Here is an 18,403-nt window from a genome sequence, read left to right as displayed (position 1 = left end):
GACAGAGAAAAAGAAAGGAGAGGGAATGACAACTCTTATCTCCATGAACAAAGAAGTTATAATGAAAGATTGCATTAAACTGTCTGAAAGTGAAATAACCTATACCTAAGTCAGATTTTAGTTTTCAGTGATAAAGAATGTGGTGTGCGATTTTCTCTTCTTCACAAGATTTTCAGCTGCAATTTAAGAAGGGGTTATCGGTCCTTTCTGCTGGAACATAATACTTCCTCAACATTATATAACAATGATAATATATATGTTCTATCTTCTTCTCTTATGCTTCGGTCATGCTGGCAGAGTAACAAATTGTGCATGATGGGGTCAACCTTTGTTCTGCGATTGTAGCTGGACTCTTCAGAAACATATCTTTTTGTGTTCCAGAATGAAACTGTGAGACCTGATTTCTTACATGGTATAACTACAACCATGACAACTTCTGGATTCTTGGGGGGGGGGGAAAAAACAAAAAAAACACAAACCCTGCTCCTCATCAAGTCTGATGCCATGTTGTTTGGCATGATTAGATACAACTGCTGTCATGTTTCTTGTGACAAAAAACAAAACATATCAGTACTTGGTAACAAATCATGAAATCAGAAATGGGTTCTTGCCATAAGCATAATCAGCTTGAACAAAAGCTTTGTTACAGCAGCAGTCAAGACCACATATTGATATAAAACCTGAGCACATCATGCAACAGCCTCATTTGTCATCGAGCAGCCTAACACAATACAAATCTGCACATTACTGTCATTGCAAATCTCCTTAGTCATTACCAACACAGTGAAAGATGACCACTGCTTTTACTTTTAGTTAGAACTCACTGTGTCTCCCATAACAATCACTGTGTAATCAGTGAGTATGGACTTGTCTCAGTGTCTGTGTCGAAAGTGCTTATCAAGTACAGTCTGATATCACCAGTTTTAAGACAATTTAACTAACAATGAATAAATCTGGCATACATGTATCCGGTATAGACAGGCAGATCTACATGTGTCTCTATTATGTGCCTGTCTGTCTGGTCTGTGTCTCTTTCATGTCTTATGTTTAAATGTCTTGGTGATATATGCTTTCTGATTTTCCTACCGCTGTCAAAATGTTGATTTCTGATCCTGTGTCTGCATCACTTGTACTACATAAGTGATCAGGCAAAGTGGGGTTTTTTTTTGTTGTTGTTTTTTGTTGCTGGTTTTTTTTTGTTTATTTGTTGTTGTTTTTAGTGTGTGTGTGAGTGTGTGTGTGTGTGTGTGTGTGTGTGTGTGTGTGTGTGTGTGTGTGTGTGTGTCTCTGTGTGTGTGTGTGTGTGTGTAATATTGTAATATTAATTTGTTTGTTTTATTTTCCAGTTCATGTCATAGAATTAAGGTTCACATGTCTATTCCACTGACCCTGATTTTTCTTCATGGCAATAGTGAAAGTGAGTGATACCAAGTCTATTACTTCTTACTAATGACTTTTTTTTAAAATTAACTCTGTTTTATTCATTTGTGCTTTGCTCCAAGAAAAGGAAAGAAAAGAAAGAAAAAAAACCACTGATAATCACATGTTCAGAGGAAACGAGATTTAGAAAACAAGGAGTAGAGGCGGAGTGGTGTAGGAGAGTCAAGCCTATCACTGTGCCTGGTGGGCAAAGGGTGGAGTTTTTCTGATCTCCCATCAACAGATGTTTCGACCTGATAGTGCCTGAACCCCCTTTGTGTGTGTATATATATATATATATATAGAGAGAGAGAGAGAGAGCATGCAAAAGATCAAATATGCACATAAAAGATCCCTTAATCCATGTCAGCGTTTGATGAGTAGATCCCTTAATCCATGTCAGTGTTTGGTGGGTTGTGGAAACGAGCATACCTGGTATGCACCCCTCCACACCCCCTCCGAACCCCCTGAAAACGGAGTATGACTGCCTACATGGTGTGGTTAAAACAGTCATACACGTAACCACTCACACACATATATACAACTTACAAGTGAACTTAGAGTCGCAGCCCAAGAACAAAAAAAGAAAGGGAAGAATGTCATCATTTCTCAACTTAAAGATTTCATCAATATGTTTAAAAAAAAAAAAAAAAAAAAAAAAAGAGAGAGAGAGAGAGAGAGAGAGAGAGAGAGAGAAGAAAGAATTGTTGGCACCAGTCTGTTTCTGACATTGTCATCTTGACGCAAGCTCAATAACTTATGATTAGGTAATCATTTCAACAGATCATGAAATTCTAGTCTGAGCTACTTCAGTTTCAGTTTCAATTTGAATTCAAAGAGGTGTCAGCGAGTATGGACATATCAATATACACTACATCACACATCTGCTGGGACAATAAAAAATAAAATAAAAAATTAAAAAAAGCAACAGTGACCTGACCTTCACACTGACCTGCCCTGATCAGACTTGAAAGAGCTACTTGAAAATTGTTTGGGTTTTTTGGGTTTTTTTTAAGAAAAGTGAAAGGAAAAGACAGAAAGCCAAAACTGTCATGTGTCTGTTTTATCAGCTTGGAAAAAAAAATTGGGGTGGGGTGGGGGTGGGGGACAGTTTCTGGAAACATGATACACAACAGCTGGTTTATTTCTTTCTGTTGGGTGATGCAAACCCCATCTGTCATTGTATTAAATGCATCACATGTTTCTGCCACAAACATATATATCTCAATACATGGTAAGCCTGGATTTAAAATTCAAGTCTCTCTCTTCACCTAGCTATAGGAAACATTTGCACGTATATTATTTACACATTCACTTTGTAACATCTGTGATAAATACAATGATTCTAAAATGTCTGCTCAATAAAACAACAAGAAACATTAAGTTTGTTGCCACTTGGGGTTATAAAAATAAAGTCATCCCCCCTCTCTCGCTCTCGCTCACTCGCTCTCTCTTAGAAACACACACACTTGCAGATCTATCTATATCCAATACAGGTCCACACTCACAAACAAGCTCTCGCTCGCTCGCTCTCTCTCTTAGAAACACACACTTGCAGATCTATCTATATCCAACACAGATCCACACTCACAAACAAAAGCACACAATTTTACATTGCATGCAATCCAAAGATCTCCAGTCTGTCTGTACACAGTACACTGTTCGAAGACATTTATAAATCGCTCCTCCCTTTCCCACTGCCCCACCCCACATAAACAAAATATGACTGCAACAAACATAAGTACAGCACTGAGCTTGATACCACTTTTTTCCCCCAAACCGGATTATGCAGCAGACAGTGATCAATCACTGCATTTGTTAATAACATCTAATCATAATTATTGAAAGATGAACTGAACCAACCAGATAGTAAAAAGACCGTAAACAATTCCACTTTCACAAACTATGCCAGGACACAAGATGTCCTGTCTCCAAAATAAAGCTAATCATATGCAGTGAATTCAGATAAAACCCACAAGATACATGCATCTATTTCATCAATGAGCACAAGAAAGCTGAAACTAAAGAAGATTCATCGCAGATCTCAGTTTTCATGAAAGGAGTACTTCCAGTAGCAGTGTTGTAGAAAAAAGTGTTGGGGTAGCAGCACCACAAATGGAATAAATCAATCTTCGCAGATATATACATGTGCTCTGATCATAAAAAATGCATACATGCATGTACCATCCCGTGAACAGTTTTAGTGTTACATTACTTCCACTCAACTCTATTGTGAAGAAATCTGTACAGAAATGGTGATAACATAACATTTAACAATGCTGACAGAAATTTAAATCAATAAAACTTAAAAGCATCAAGTACAAAAAGTTTATTGTAAACCTAACAGCAGCAGATGAAACAGAACCAGAGCTCAACTGAAGTTAAAGCAGCAGCAGCAGAAGCAACAGCTGTCTAAGTAAAACTAATAAAATATATTATACAACTTTTTAACAGATGCAACAAAGCAGCAGCAGCAGAAGCAACAACTGTCCAAGTAACACTAATAAAATATAAATACAACATTTCGACAGATGCAACGGACAGAAAATATACCACAAACACATACATGGTTATCACTAATGTGTGGCACACACACACACACACACACACACACACACACACACACGTGTGTGAAACAGTATCTGAATATGTGAAGACACTGATTCCTGATGTTAATTACTTTTTGGTGAGCTGAGAACCTTCTGTTCCAGAAACTTGTAAGGAATTTTAGGCCTGAATTAATCATTACTTCAATACTTGATCACAGATTTGTGTTGCAAACAATTTTCTTTTGTGTGTTTAGTTCCAAAATAAACTTTTTTCTTCTTTGTTTTTTTATGAGCAGTTGTAAAACGCACATTTTAAACCCCTGACTGCAGTCCTGATGTGTGGCCCACATCATAACATGCTTTCTGTTCACTCATCATAGCAGAAAAGTCGTCTGCATTATGAAGAATTCACCCTCTTCATCTTCTGGGTCTACGATGGTGGTGAAGTGAAGTGTGCCTGGTGAAGTGTGCGCGTGGGTGTGTGACACTGACAGTGAGTGAAACTGAAAGCAGCAAGGCGCACATGTGTGACCTGTTCTGTGTGTATGTGTGTGTGTGTGTGTGTGTGTGTGTGTGTGTGTGTGTGTGTGTTAGTGTGTGAGTGAGTGAGACAGAGAGAGAGAGAGAGAGAGAGAGGGAGAGAGAGGGAGAGAGAGAGTGCGCGCGCACACTCACACACAACACACTTGCATGCGCAAAACAATAAATTGCACTGTTAAGCCTAGAGTTGTTTCTGACTGTTGATACTCATTGATAGTAATTTTTTTCATTTAAAAAAGCTAATTCAAGAAAGAAGAAAATGCTATCGAATAATAGTATCATTATTTGTATTTTGTATTTGTATTTCTTTTTATCACAACAGATTTCTCTATGTGAAATTCAGGCTGCTCTCCCCAGGAAGAGCGCGTCGCTACACTACAGTGCCACCCTTTTTTTTTCTCTTTTTTTTTCCTGCGTGCAATTTTATTTGTTTTTCCTATCGAAGTGGATTTTTCTACAGAATTTTGCCAGGAACAACCCTTTTGTTACCGTGGGTTCTTTTACGTGCGCTAAATGCATGCTGCACACGGGACCTCAGTTTATCGTCTCATCCGAATGACTAGTGTCCAGACCACCACTCAATGTCTAGTGGAGGGGGAGAAAATATCAGTGGCTGAACCGTGATTCGAACCAGCGCGCTCAGATTCTCTCACTTCCTAGGCGGACGCGTTACCTCTAGGCCATCACTCCACTGAATACTTACTTTCAAATTAATGTTCCACTCAGGATTATGTCTATCATCTTCAATAGTTTGGGAAATATGACTGTAGAGAAACATTGACTTTTTTCCCTACTTTTGAGGAATTTGTCTCTGTGCAAAGCATAGTGCTCAAAATGTGTTAACAGTGAAGGGGCTAATGTAAGCATAAAAGAGAATTCTTTTGTAGGACTTGATTTGCATTATTCCATTTACTTTCAATGAAATGCACACAAAAGACAAGTGAAATGACAATGGTCTGAGCTCCACAGTTGAAAAATGAAAAAAACCTTTTCACTCTGCACTTAATCTCTCCTCCCACACCCACACATCCTGCCCCCAAAAGCACACAAACGCATTTCATCAAGTGAGGAAAGAATATGGGTGAAACAGAAAGCATGGTTGGGACAAGTGTCAATGGGTGGTTCGGTCCTTGATATTTCAACCTTTCATTGAGGACAAAAAAATAATGCACTTCACAATGCTGATCACATGTTGTTTATCTGGAGGGTTGTTCTTCTTGTTGTTGTTGTTCACTTTGTTATTGATGTTTTGTTTCTATGGCAGGATGGGGGCAGTTAGATAAACATTTATATGTGTAACATTACTTCCAAAAAGCATGTGCCAAGGAGCATGTGTCGACTAAATCATTTTTCAGAAGAAAAAAAATTATTTAAATGGATGTGTGCAGGATTTTTTTTATAATATACTTTTCCTACGTGTCTAACCTTCTTTACCATGAGATTTCCGTTTTTTGCCATGACATTTAATCTAACCCCATTCAAAAATAAATGTTGAGTCAGTCAACCATTTCAAATACTGTCAGTAACAATACTAAAATTATTAATCCTAATAATAGTGTTGAGAATTGTTCCCCTGCTACACAGATGATCACTTGAAGTTGAGAAAAGGTTTACTCATCTATGCTTTATTTCATAGAAAAGTGTATGACATCATCATTGGCTCAATCAATCATCAATGTTAATCATATACAGTATGTATTCATGTCAATCCTGTCATTATAATCAAATATGAATTCATGTCATTCCTATATATAATTATAATTCCCAAGCTGAACATTTATTTTTCAAGCACTGAAATGCAGACTGAGTTTCACTGTTAGGGCAATGGAAATTTGCACTGTGTACATTAACAGCAGAAGAAGCAGCAGCACACAATAACATGACCAGCTGTCACAGAAGAGACAATGGCACCTCAGTCACCAGCTGTGGCACTGCTGGCCAGAGGGAGCCACAATAAACAGATCACTTAGGGCTTCTGACAACCCATAAATATGCATCCCTGATGAACTGAAAAGGATGCACTTCATGTCATCAAGCTGGTTCCCAAGATGGGCAAGAGTGAAACATTCTGAGAGAACAAACACATAAAACTAAAAAAGGGTGAAAATTGCATTTCAAAGCTTCAGTCTGATGCTAGGATCATCTGCTAAGAAGAAAAAGTGTTTTCTTTCACCTACTGGTGAAAAGAAACAAAAAATCTCATTTACAGGTGGACAGTACAGCTAGACTGTAACTATTCGGCTACTGCTTCATTCATCATTTGCGTAATGTTTTGTGCATGCTTGCGTTGGCAGTGTACAATATCTATTATAAGGGGAAACGTATGTAAAATGGGGTGGAGGTGGTGTAATTGTGCACAAGCATGTGTGTTTGTATAGATACGTAAGAGAAATGCAATATATATCTTGTTTGTATGGATTTCTTATTTTCTTTTCAGATTTACTTAGAAGTTTACTTTTACTTTTCTATTTTTCTTTTTTCCTGATGGCTTGGTGTAAAAAAAAAAAAAAAATTAAGCAGTCTCTGCTTATTCAAATTTCAATGCACCAACTTAACTATATTAAAATAAAATTTGACTTTTCTGGCACCCCAAGATCTTTAACAGTAATAACACACTGGAAGCCCTAGATCAGACTGAAGAATATGAAGTCTGATAAAAATCTACAGGTCATAACCCTGCAAGCGCATGCACACGCATACACACACACAAACAGTACACCATGTTCTGTTCTTGTGATTTGGGCCTTTCAAGAACACTTAGTGTTCCAAAATCTTTCTATCAATAATGGCTCAAACTGAGGTTCAGCAAACAGATAGGAACTGTCCACAATTCACTGACATTCATAAATATTTAAATGGTCCCAGTTATTCTGGCTGTCCTTCGGGGGACTGACAAAATATTTCACAGAAAATGAACAATGTTTGTGATATTTATCATCAAGACTGTCGAGCTGAGCTTGTGGAAAACATGTAATGTATACATACATGTCATTATCACACTGATCAAATAATTTATTCCTTCCTCTTCCAATTGCCTGGTGGACATTCTCACAAAGAATGAAAGATTCAATTTCATATTTCTTTTGTTATAAATCTATCCTAAGTCTCTTCAACCAAACACTAATCAGAGCTTTGCATGCCTTCAGGAAATGGTGAACAGTCAGTAGTCTGCCTCTGGCATATATATATATATATATATATATATATATATATATATACATACATACATACATACATGTAATGCAAAGGATGGCCATAAGTTGCATAACATGACTTGGGAGATCAGTTGATAAAACTACTTTCAGTTTCAAAACAGGTTTATCTGTATGATATTCAGTAAGAACACTATTTTGTCTCTGGATGATTCAATATTGGTACAAAAAAACAAACAATGATAATAAGAATAACAAAAATAAAGAACAAGACAAAATAAGACAACTCTTTTTATTTTATTTTCAACAATTTTCATCAGCTTGTTTTTCTCTTTAGGACATGATCTTGATTTCAAGTTGTTTTTGTTTTCTTTCCTCTTGTACATGTCTACATTATTCACTTTCTTTTATTTTTCCTTGCCAATCATTCTTTGCTTTAATTGTTTGAGAGGGCATAGCTTTCAGTTTATCCTTTTAGTTTTACACTAAACATTTCATTTCTATTGGTAGTTCTCCAGTTTTTTTCTTTCTTCTTTTTTTTCTTTTGCCTGTCAATCTGCTTGGTACCTCATTTGATTCAATGCACTGTTATATGTATTGTATCTGTTCATCCTCCTGCTAAACCCATCATGAACTACTATTTGTTCAATAGTAGTACCTTGCATTATTTATCATCACAGGTAATAATAATAGTAATAGTGTACATACAACCGGATATAATGAAAGAAAGAAAAGACTATTGTGTAAATTTATATGAAGCACAATCTAGAAGATAAACTGTGATGCACAATCACACACACACACACACACACACATACACACACACAAAACCACTCACACACAAAAGGGTGCTCTGTGGATTTTATGTAACTGAAGCCTACAAAATAAAAAAGACAAAAGGTTTCCACTGGCCAGACCAATACAATTCTGATGCATATACTGATAAACTGTTTTTACTCTCTTTTTTTAAAATTATAATTTATACTGTTTTTTAATACTGTTGTTTTGAAGGTGATTGTTTTTGAAGGTGATTGTTGTTTTTTAATGATGGGAGGAAGGTGCAGGAAAGAGGTGATAATTCAATGATACTTTTTGATAGCAAACTGAATGGCTCACCTGCAGAAATGCCTGCATCCATGGCTGAAACATCAATGTCGGCTGAAACAGAATACAAGATATTTAATAATGTATCAAATCAGCATTATCTAGTTTCAAACTATCAATCATGTTGTTAACAGCCCAGATTATTTTATCATATAATCATCCTTCAACTGCTACAAAAGTACAGGCTTTGATAAAATTAACATTCATCAAAACAACTGGAAAACAACCACTGATTAAGATAAATAACAACACAAAAAATAAAAACAGAAAAAAGTAAATATTATATAACAACATATAGCATAAAATGGCTGCAACACATTAAACTTAAAGGAGTTCTCAAAAAATGTCCAGACATGCCTTTAAGTTAATTCAGCAGGTGACTTCATGTCCAGCTGTAGCAGTCAGGTCTAAGCACACATGGATTTGGTAAGACATGGGTTCTTTGTTAAGTCTTGTTGTTCTGAATTGTCAGTGCTGTTCAATCATAGTGCATGTGCTTCATTAAACATTGAACAGAAGGCAGCCCTTTACTCAGCTTTAGTGTAAGCCACCACCACAGTGTCACAGAACAGTCATCAAAGTGTCCAGTCATCAGATCAAGTGGTGAGAAGGACCAAAGAAAGGAGGGTGTAAGGGGCATGTTATTCATTATGTGGAGGGGGTTGCTTGTGGGTAGAGAGGAGGAAGGGGGAAAGCAAAGTCAGAGTACTGAGACAGGTTGTCAGTGGCAGCCATCATGTTGACCAGTCAGTCAACCTCAGGGGTCAGTGATCAGTTGTTGGAGTGGAAGAGTCAGCTGGGCATAGCAGTATCCCGGTATCAGGGAACCAAACATAGCATGGCATAGGTGGAGAGGCCCTGAGGTCAGTGTATTGGACAGCTGGACAATGACTGTCCATCACAAACCACTTAACAGCTCCCTTCAAGGCATTCGACCACCCTAACCCCTACCCACCCACATCTGAACAGTCTGCTTTAGGAGTGGGCTGTAATTGTAAATTCTCTTTTATTCTTTTCTTTTTTTAAATCCATTTCGTGTGATTTATTCAGACAGCTATACACCATATTTAGAAGGACTACATGCAACTTTGCAAGGTATGTTCACAATCACATTTATATATAGAACTAGAAGTAAACTTTGACCACACTGAACCCACCGCTTACTGACACTGGCAGCCATACTCTATTTTAGGAGAGGGGGAACCATTCAGACTTAACCAAACTTCTTTTGGGAGGAAAGCACAATGAGGATTAGACTTAGAGCAGATTAAGGCCTGTAGGTCTGCACAAAAGCTGACTTGATGGACTGGGGAAAAAAAAGACATTAACCCACCAGGTTCTGGCTAATTTCAAACCACAGATCCAAATCTTAAACTTTGCTGGGGAAGAAATCTGGTGTACTACTTTTAAAGTTCCCTTTTAACACAATTAACTTGGATTTGGAACTTTTAATGAATCTCATAAATTATAATGTATCCATAAATAAGATTTTATACAGTGACATCTCACCAGTTCACATCAAAAGGTAATGTCCTATTTTAGCTTCCTAAATTATTGCACCTATTCAGCTATTGGTTACATTTTCATGGTTTGTGAGACCGAAAACCTAAAAAGCAAGATGGCAGCACGTTAGTTTATGTGACTGAATCTGCATCCAAACTGAGCAGATTAACCTGCAAAATAAGAGTATAAATCCACTGAAAATGGGTTACAACATCTACTGGTACTAATGATGGTATTATGTCTTACATTTTTGTGCACACAAAAAAATTGCCAGTAAAATGGGTTCCTGAATTAAGGATGCTAAAATAGGACTTTACTCAAAATCAATTTATACTTGTACATTTGTAGCAGTCTTAAACACCAGAACTTTGTAATGTGCATCCATAATGATCATAACATCAACAATCAATGACAAACAACTTACAGGGGAAATGAAATTGTAGAAAACATCTGACAAGACAGTTAATAGTCTGTCAAATCTGACAAGACAGTTAACAGTCTATCAAAGTAGCATCAGATTGCATTGTACTTCGCATTGTAATTTATTTATAACTGTACTGATGTTTTAACTTCCCTTAGTTTTGTTTCCTTCTTCAGTTTCATTTTCAATGGACTCTGTTCAAGGAAGATCAGTGATCACACTAGGAATTTTGAAATCTGATCTTTTCATGTTTCTCCTGTTACATTCAATCAATATTCCACAGCAAATCTCGTCCCTGCAAAACAATGTCAAGTACAAAAAATGTATAATAATAATAATAATGCAACTATTTCAACTGATCAAGACTATTCTAATTATCATAGAATGCATAACTCTGCTGACTGTGTTCCTTCAAACTAAGCTATAAAACTATCACCATAGCAGTGGTCATGTTGAAATCACAGGTCTACATCAGTACATGAGAACATCTCGCCTGTAAGTTTTTAGTTTAAAAAAAAAAAAACACACACAAAAAAACCTTTAATGTCAACAGTCCAGACACTCTGTCCTCACTAATTAGTTCCTGCTGAATCCTCCTATCCATTTTAATGCATTTTCAGTCATCATTCACAAAATTAATGTTTGTTGTCCTGTTTAACAATTTGTGCAATTTCTTTATGACAAAAAGGCAACAACAACAAAATATCAAATAATAACAACTGCAGTCTTGTTGTCATTGTAAAAGTACACCATATGAAGTTAAATAATGTGATGAGGGCATAAATAGTGCAACAACAAAAACTGACAGGAAAAAAAATGTGCATTACACTTTTTTTTTAACAGAATTATTCTGATTGGATCAATGATCATCAAGATTAACACCAGTTTGCAAAGTTTTGCTGGTGTTGATTCATCATCTACAACACTGAGCAATGAAAAGAATGCAAGATCAGGGGGTGAAGGTGGAATTGGAAGCAGGTGTATCATCACTGTTTTGGGGTTTGTTTGTTTGATTGTTTTTGTTGTTCTTTAAACAAGCCTGATATCATTATCAGTTTCAGCAAAATAAAACTGCTCCCTGTGACCAGAAATTTAAATAATTTTCAGTATTTTCTGAGGTTTTATGGGTTACTAGTACTCTAGTTACCATGATGATGATCACTGTATCTAAACACTTTTTTTTGTCTTCCACATCCACAACTCTGGCACAAGGCACAGTGTCTGTCAGCTGACACAAAGCACAGTGTTTGTAAGTGTATTGCTTTGATTTAATCATTTCATGTGACAGATCTAAATGTACACAATCAACAAGATGTTGCAACAATATTAAACCAAGGTACTGAAATGTTCTAACACAGAAGTTTTGGGGTGGGTTTTTTTTTTTGTTTTGTTTTGTTTTGTTTTTTCAATGTCAGTGACAGTATGAAACTTAACACGAAACCACCTACAGGACTACAACTGATACTAATAGAGTGCAGTATAACCAAAAGAAGACGCTTGATCCTCCTTCTCCCTCTCTCTTTCATACACATGCAATGCTGTATAAAGTATAATACGAAGTTACACACATGTACGAAATCACAGAACAAAACTTACAGTACACAAACACATGTAAGTAATTTTTTTTTCATAATCATAACAAGTGCATAAACACACTGAGTGACACACAGTGACCAAAAACAAACAAAAAAACCCAGCCTGAACCCCCCCCCCCCCGCCCCCCCCCACACACACCCCACAAACATACATGATACACATAAAGAAAGAACTTGAAGAAGACAAGAAAGAGAAGGGAAACTGATGCAAAGACGTCTGTGGGTAAAATAAAACAAATAATTAACTTGACAAAATCCTGAGTCTTGTACAAAACACAGAGTGAGCCGGGCAGAAATTTGAGTAAAATCTACAATCAAATGCATCAAAGCACAGATTTGTTTACATTCTATTTCTAATACTAGTTTTATGAGTCATTTGTTTTCAAAAGAGATGAGCAAATTCCAGAATTTAAATGATTTCGGGCAATATCAAAAAATCACAAAAAGGAGAGTACATTTTATACACCCAGTCTCTTGTGCACAATCTGCCATTTTATGATGTGCATGCATCCACTAACACTTCCACAACCACCATCTCTCTGGTGCACACAAAAAACCCTAAACCCTCATAACATGTAACATGCCACCCCCACATCAACTGAGATTTACATGTTTAAGACATCTATAGATGTACATGTATGATATAAATATCCATTATAATTTATATAAAATGTATACATAAGAAATGGATACAATTTATATTACATAATGCAAAAATATGTGTGTGTGTTTGTACATGTATACATGTGTGTGCATTTGTTACGGAATATGCTGCAAGTGTGTGTGTGTGTGTGTGTGTGTGTGTGTGTGTGTGTGTGTGTGTGTTTGCGTGTGTGTATTGACAGCATATATGTATGTGCGCTTAAAAAGTCTAGTAGGCATGTGTTATGTATGAAACTCGATACAGTGGGTGTAGCTGGGGTTACCACAAGAAGAAACTGATCGTGGGCAAATTATAAACACCCTAATCTCAACACTTGCCGAAAGGAATCCGATTGTTATTTTTGTGAAATTTGCAACGCTGAATAACAGCGCATTCCGAATCTTAAAGTCTCACATACTGAGATTTTGCTGACACTAGTTCAAAAGAAAGACAACTATACAATATTCGGGATGATAAACCCCCAATTCTAAAAATTCGAAACAAGCAAACGCGTTTTTTTTCAAGCGAGACAATGCCGCAGTCCCTGTCGTAGCAGACGAGATTTTGGAGATGGATAAACAGTCGCTTACCTCTTCAAAAATGGACCCAACATTGGCTGTGACCAGCAACACTTTTGTTGTATCGCCGTCCATTTTGTAGTGTTCACCTCAAACAGCGCAAACAGCTTGCAGAAAGTCTATCATATCAAACAATGCTGGAAAAATCCTGCTCTCCCACACAGTCTGCACCGTCCGTCCATGTCGGACAACACACGGTTCTACTTTCAATCGATATCTTGTCGGATCAATTTGACGTTCGCTCCCCTGGATAATGAAATCGTTGACGTCATTAGCATCAGCGCCACTTTTGCAAGGGAACCCACTCGTGTAGTGTTTGAAGAATGTTCTTTCGGATTGGAAAGGTTTTCTCCCTTGATAAATTCTTCGCACGTTCACATTAAATTTTGGGGTTTCCGTTCTCCTTCTTCGTCGTAAACGTCATTATAATTTCAATAACTGTGACCCTATTCAATTCCAGTTCAAGTAGATATGTGTGATAAAGAAATTAAACTTCACTTTGTGCTATGTTACCCTGCTTTGAATGACAGTAGCGGTTCACAGGCGAAGTCTGCACGCGTGCACGCTCGCGCGGCATACACACACACACAATACACACACGCGCGCGCGGGGGCACATTACGTACTATATATAAACGGATACATAGACAGACCCATCTTTATTTCGACATACCTTGTCTATGCCATCAACAAAAGGAACGTACAATCATAAAACAATTCACTGTCGATTTTCTCTGTGTCGGAGACTGACCGCGGCTTTCAAACACGGCAGTGATGTCACAATGTAATAATGATAATGCATGGCAGTTGTTTGTTAATTGATGTTTTGTATTCGTTGTTCAGTTCGTGGTAAACCATTTATTGATATGCGTTATCAAAATTATGACTGATTTTTTGTTTGTTTATTTGTTTTGGAACGTTTACATCCACATACCCCTTGGCCACGCATCAGTGAACTACTGAGAGGTGTCACGTCATTGCCGTCACAGTCAAGTTACTGAATGAATAATCGGCAATTATTTTCTTTCTTATTTTCTATCTCTCTGGCGTTGGTATCGATAGATCAAGCTCAGTGTACGTGTCGGTGACAATTAATATAGAACTACTTTGCGGAGAGTCCGTCTTCCATCAACACCGAACGGTGATCAAGCGTGTTCACTGCAGGCGCCGCGGCGGCTGGTGAGGCGACTGCCACCGGGCAGCTCAGTACATCTGCGGATCAGATCCGGGGAAGAAAACCAACAACCGAATCTTTTTTTCTTTTTCTTTTTTTCACATGAAAAATTTAAAAAAATGTATGTATGTATTAACGGGAACAACATCCATAATTATCATGACCACGTGACCGGGGCATCGACTTAACAACTGAACCACCACTGTCGTGTCTGCCGCTGCCGCGGCTATTGCTAAAATTTTATCCGGCACCGTGAAAAACTTGAGGTTAAATCAAATGGAAATAACTTTAGTGAATTTGACGAAACTGAATGAAACGAATCGAAATGAAATGAAATGAAACGGAAACTGAACGAAGCGAATTTAAATGGATCTCCCAAGGCTGTCCGTCTCTGTCTGTCGGACGGTCGGTTGGTCTCTCCCTCTCTCTCTCTCTCTTTCTTTCTTTCAGGTATGTCACTCCACCCCTTAAAGTATCCCCGCCCCCCCTTTTTTTTCCCTTTTTTTTTTTTAATACCCAAAGGCTGGATGGAAAATATATGTTCATTTCCCCCATATCTCTTTACCCTTATCAAATCAGTAACATTATTTCAGTCGTTTTTGTTGATTGTGTTTTTTTTAGCATCATTTCCAAAGTAATTCAACTTTCTGTCAATATCTACCCCACGTCCCTCCAAAAGCATTGTGACAACGTGCAATACCACACATAAAGCTGTACTTTTTTCTTCCGTTTTCTTTTCATGTTTACAGTAGTCGCGATTGTCGGCCTTTGTCATCCTTTTTTTTCAGAATACGGTACATTAAGATAACATTACATCCTTTTTTTTCAGATTACTGTTCTCCGCAAAGATAGCGTAACATGATCTGGTATGGAAACATTACATTTTCAGTAACATTTCTTTCATTATTTTTGTCCGTTTTAAAACTGGTTTCAAAGTCAAGTGGTATCTTGTTCGTTCAGTTATTACTGAACGAAAGATACTATATCGTTCACTACGTGATCATAGCCCATACGTGTGTGTGTGTGTGTGTGTGTGTGTGTGTGTGTGTTCATCAAAACGGCTAACATATATTACATAATACTCCCAAAGTAGTTTTTTTTTTAAGTCCTCACCCAGCGCAAACTGAATCAGTAATAAATGTTAAAAGTTACAACGAAAACATCAGGGCCTATACGGTACGTATCAGTCTAGATTGTGTGTGTGTGTGTGTGTGTGTGTGTGTGTGTGTGTGTCCTCTGTGTGTCTGTGTGTGGTATGCATGGTGCGTAATTTTCCTTTCGGTCGTCAATGTCAATGGCCATTTTCCTGCCGGCGAGTGGGCAATGACACAACTGAAGTGCAACCACTCATGCTATAATGCACATATTCCTTTGACCTCCCTCGTAATGTGAAATCCCCAGGTACAAAGAGTACTGACAGGCTGGGCATGCCGGCGATCTTTTGCAGCTGCGTTGAGTTTCCTCTGCATTCAGAATTTTCTTAAGTATATGCTAATTCCATAGACTTTAGAAATTTTTTAGCGCTAAACAAAATTAGCGTTTCTAAGATCACTCATCAGTCAGTGCAGCCCTGTCCGGGTGAATTATCAGAACAGCTGCTTTTGCTTTTCTTTGTTGCAGCATCAATTTCCCCGATTCAGTTACCCCGTCAGGTCTAAATATCGCCAGTCACTGATAGTTTAGGGAAGTCATTCGATATAGATGGGGATTCTTCTTTTGTGGGGAAACACCATTGTATTGTCACAAAACGCCGTTCTGATTAAATCGCATTGTATTTTCATACAGATTTTCTGTGAGATTGTATTGCAGTGCAGTTGGCCCATTTTGATTGAAATGCATCATATTTTGCATTGTGTTATATTGTGCTGATAATTATAGGATACTCAGTCTGGGTTGTGTTGTATCGTTTCGTATCGTATCGCGTATCACATCGTCACGGCAGATTTCTCCGCACAGGTTGGACTTCTTCGGAAGAACGCGTACGCAAGTACTGAGGTTTTTTTATTTGTTTGTTTGTTGTTTTTGTTGTTGGTGTTGTTGTTTTTTGTTGTTGTTGTTGTTTTTTTACTTTTTATTTTATTGTGTGTGTGTGTGTGTGTGTGTGTGTGTGTGTGTGTGTGTGTCAAAGTGGAATTTTCTGCAGCATTTTGGTTGGGACAAAAATATCTAACTCAATGTCTTGTTGCTGTGTGTTCTTTTCCGTGCTCTACATGTATGCTACGCACGGGACATAGATTTAGTCCTAACGTCGAAAGACTAGTACCCATACTACCAGGACCACTCAAGGTGGCATGGATGGAAGTGCTGGGGAAAAAAAACAAAACAAAAAAACCTGGTCCGAACGGAATCTGGAACCGTCGCTTCCCCGTTGGGTGTTTTATCCACAAAGGACACCACACCGTGCTTCATGATTGTGAAATGCGTCTCTTGGTAAGATGTGGTATATGTACTGGAGGAATATGGTGGGTGAGTGTGTGTGTGTGTGTGGGGGGGGAGCGATGATGGGGGGGTGGTGGTGACAGTTGCTGCTTTTTTGGTCCCTTGAATGCCAGTAATAGCTGTTTAATCTGTCCTCTCACTGTCTGATAAGTCCCGGCTCCACTTGCGATCAACTTGACCTTAGTAAAGGGGCGGCGGTTAACAGGTTGTTGATCCCCGCTGTTCGTGGCCCCAGCCATCTAAAGTCCCACTCATTGACCCCAGCGAGAGTGAATGGGGTTTTTTGACGGCAGTGACTCAGAGTCAACTTGACCTTGGGGACAAATGCCAGTAAGTCACTTCTCCTCTGTTCCGGCAACATGGTACTGCTTTACTCAGGACTGAAACGAAAAACTCGAATTTCACCAGGCATTGCAAATCATGGTGACATTTGCATTAGAATAATGTTCAAATAACTGTGGTTTTGTTGTTGTTGTTGTTGTCACATTGCCAACCACATTCTTTGTATCCTTTTCCATGCCACTTAACTGACATTAATTTTGTTTTTGTTCACTGCCATCCATATGTGTATAACAGAGGTTTGGTTATCATTATGAATGATAATTATGTGTTTTACCTGGGGAGGTTAGCGGGATTGCTGCCGGAGTGGAGGGGGGAAAGGGTGTTGAAGGGGGTGGGGGAGGTGAAGGGGGCGATCCGTTACGGCAAGAAGTGCATGGTCAATGCTGTTTCATTCTAAAACGGCTGTACTTCATTTTCTGCACGGATTAAAGTGTCTAGTCATTCGGATGAGATGATAAAAGAACCCACGGCAAAAAAAAAGAAAAAAAGAAAAGGTTGTCCTCCGGCAAAATTCTGTAGAAGTCTACACTGATAGGTACACTGATATGATTATATGCATGCACTCAAGGCCTGACGAAGCGTGTTGGGTTATGCTGCTGGTCAGGTATCTGCCAAGCAGATGTGGGGCAGCGAATATTGATTTGTTCGAATTGAAAACTGAAACAGACCTTTCCTGACGGGCGCAATAGCCAAATGCATGGTTAAAGCGTTGGACTTTCAATCTGAGGGTCCCAGGTTCGAATCACGGTGACGGCGCCTGGTGGGTGAAGGGTGGAGATTTTTACGATCTCCCCGGTCAACATATGTACAGACCTGCCAGTGCCTGAACCCCCTTCGTGTGTATACGCAAGCAGAAGATCAAATACGCACGTTAAAGATCCTGTAATCCATGTCAGCGTTCGGTGGGTTATGGAAACAAGAACATACCATGTACACCCCCGAAAG

At 38.2% G+C, this 18,403-nt stretch overlaps 1 protein-coding gene across 3 annotated transcripts in view; it reads right to left on the bottom strand.

Annotated features, from left to right (window-relative positions):
- The window catches only part of LOC143293489 (inositol polyphosphate-5-phosphatase A-like), a 75,452-nt gene extending 61,712 nt beyond the window's left edge, over positions 1–13,740 (bottom strand). For all 3 annotated transcript variants that reach the window (XM_076604386.1, XM_076604387.1, XM_076604385.1), the window contains exons 1-2: positions 13,517–13,740; positions 8,777–8,818 (exon numbers count right to left, since the gene is read on the bottom strand). In XM_076604386.1, the coding sequence (XP_076460501.1) occupies positions 8,777–8,818; positions 13,517–13,579 (105 nt within the window). In that variant the 5' untranslated portion in view covers positions 13,580–13,740. The remainder of the gene's footprint in view (positions 1–8,776; positions 8,819–13,516) is intronic.
- Positions 13,741–18,403: the final 4,663 nt, after the last annotated feature.

The sequence above is a fragment of the Babylonia areolata genome, chromosome 19 (genome assembly GCF_041734735.1).
Source record: "Babylonia areolata isolate BAREFJ2019XMU chromosome 19, ASM4173473v1, whole genome shotgun sequence".
NCBI classification, from domain to species: Eukaryota; Metazoa; Mollusca; class Gastropoda; order Neogastropoda; family Buccinidae; genus Babylonia; species Babylonia areolata.
Note: the sequence above shows the minus strand (reverse complement) of the source record. Positions and strands in the feature narration are given on the sequence as shown.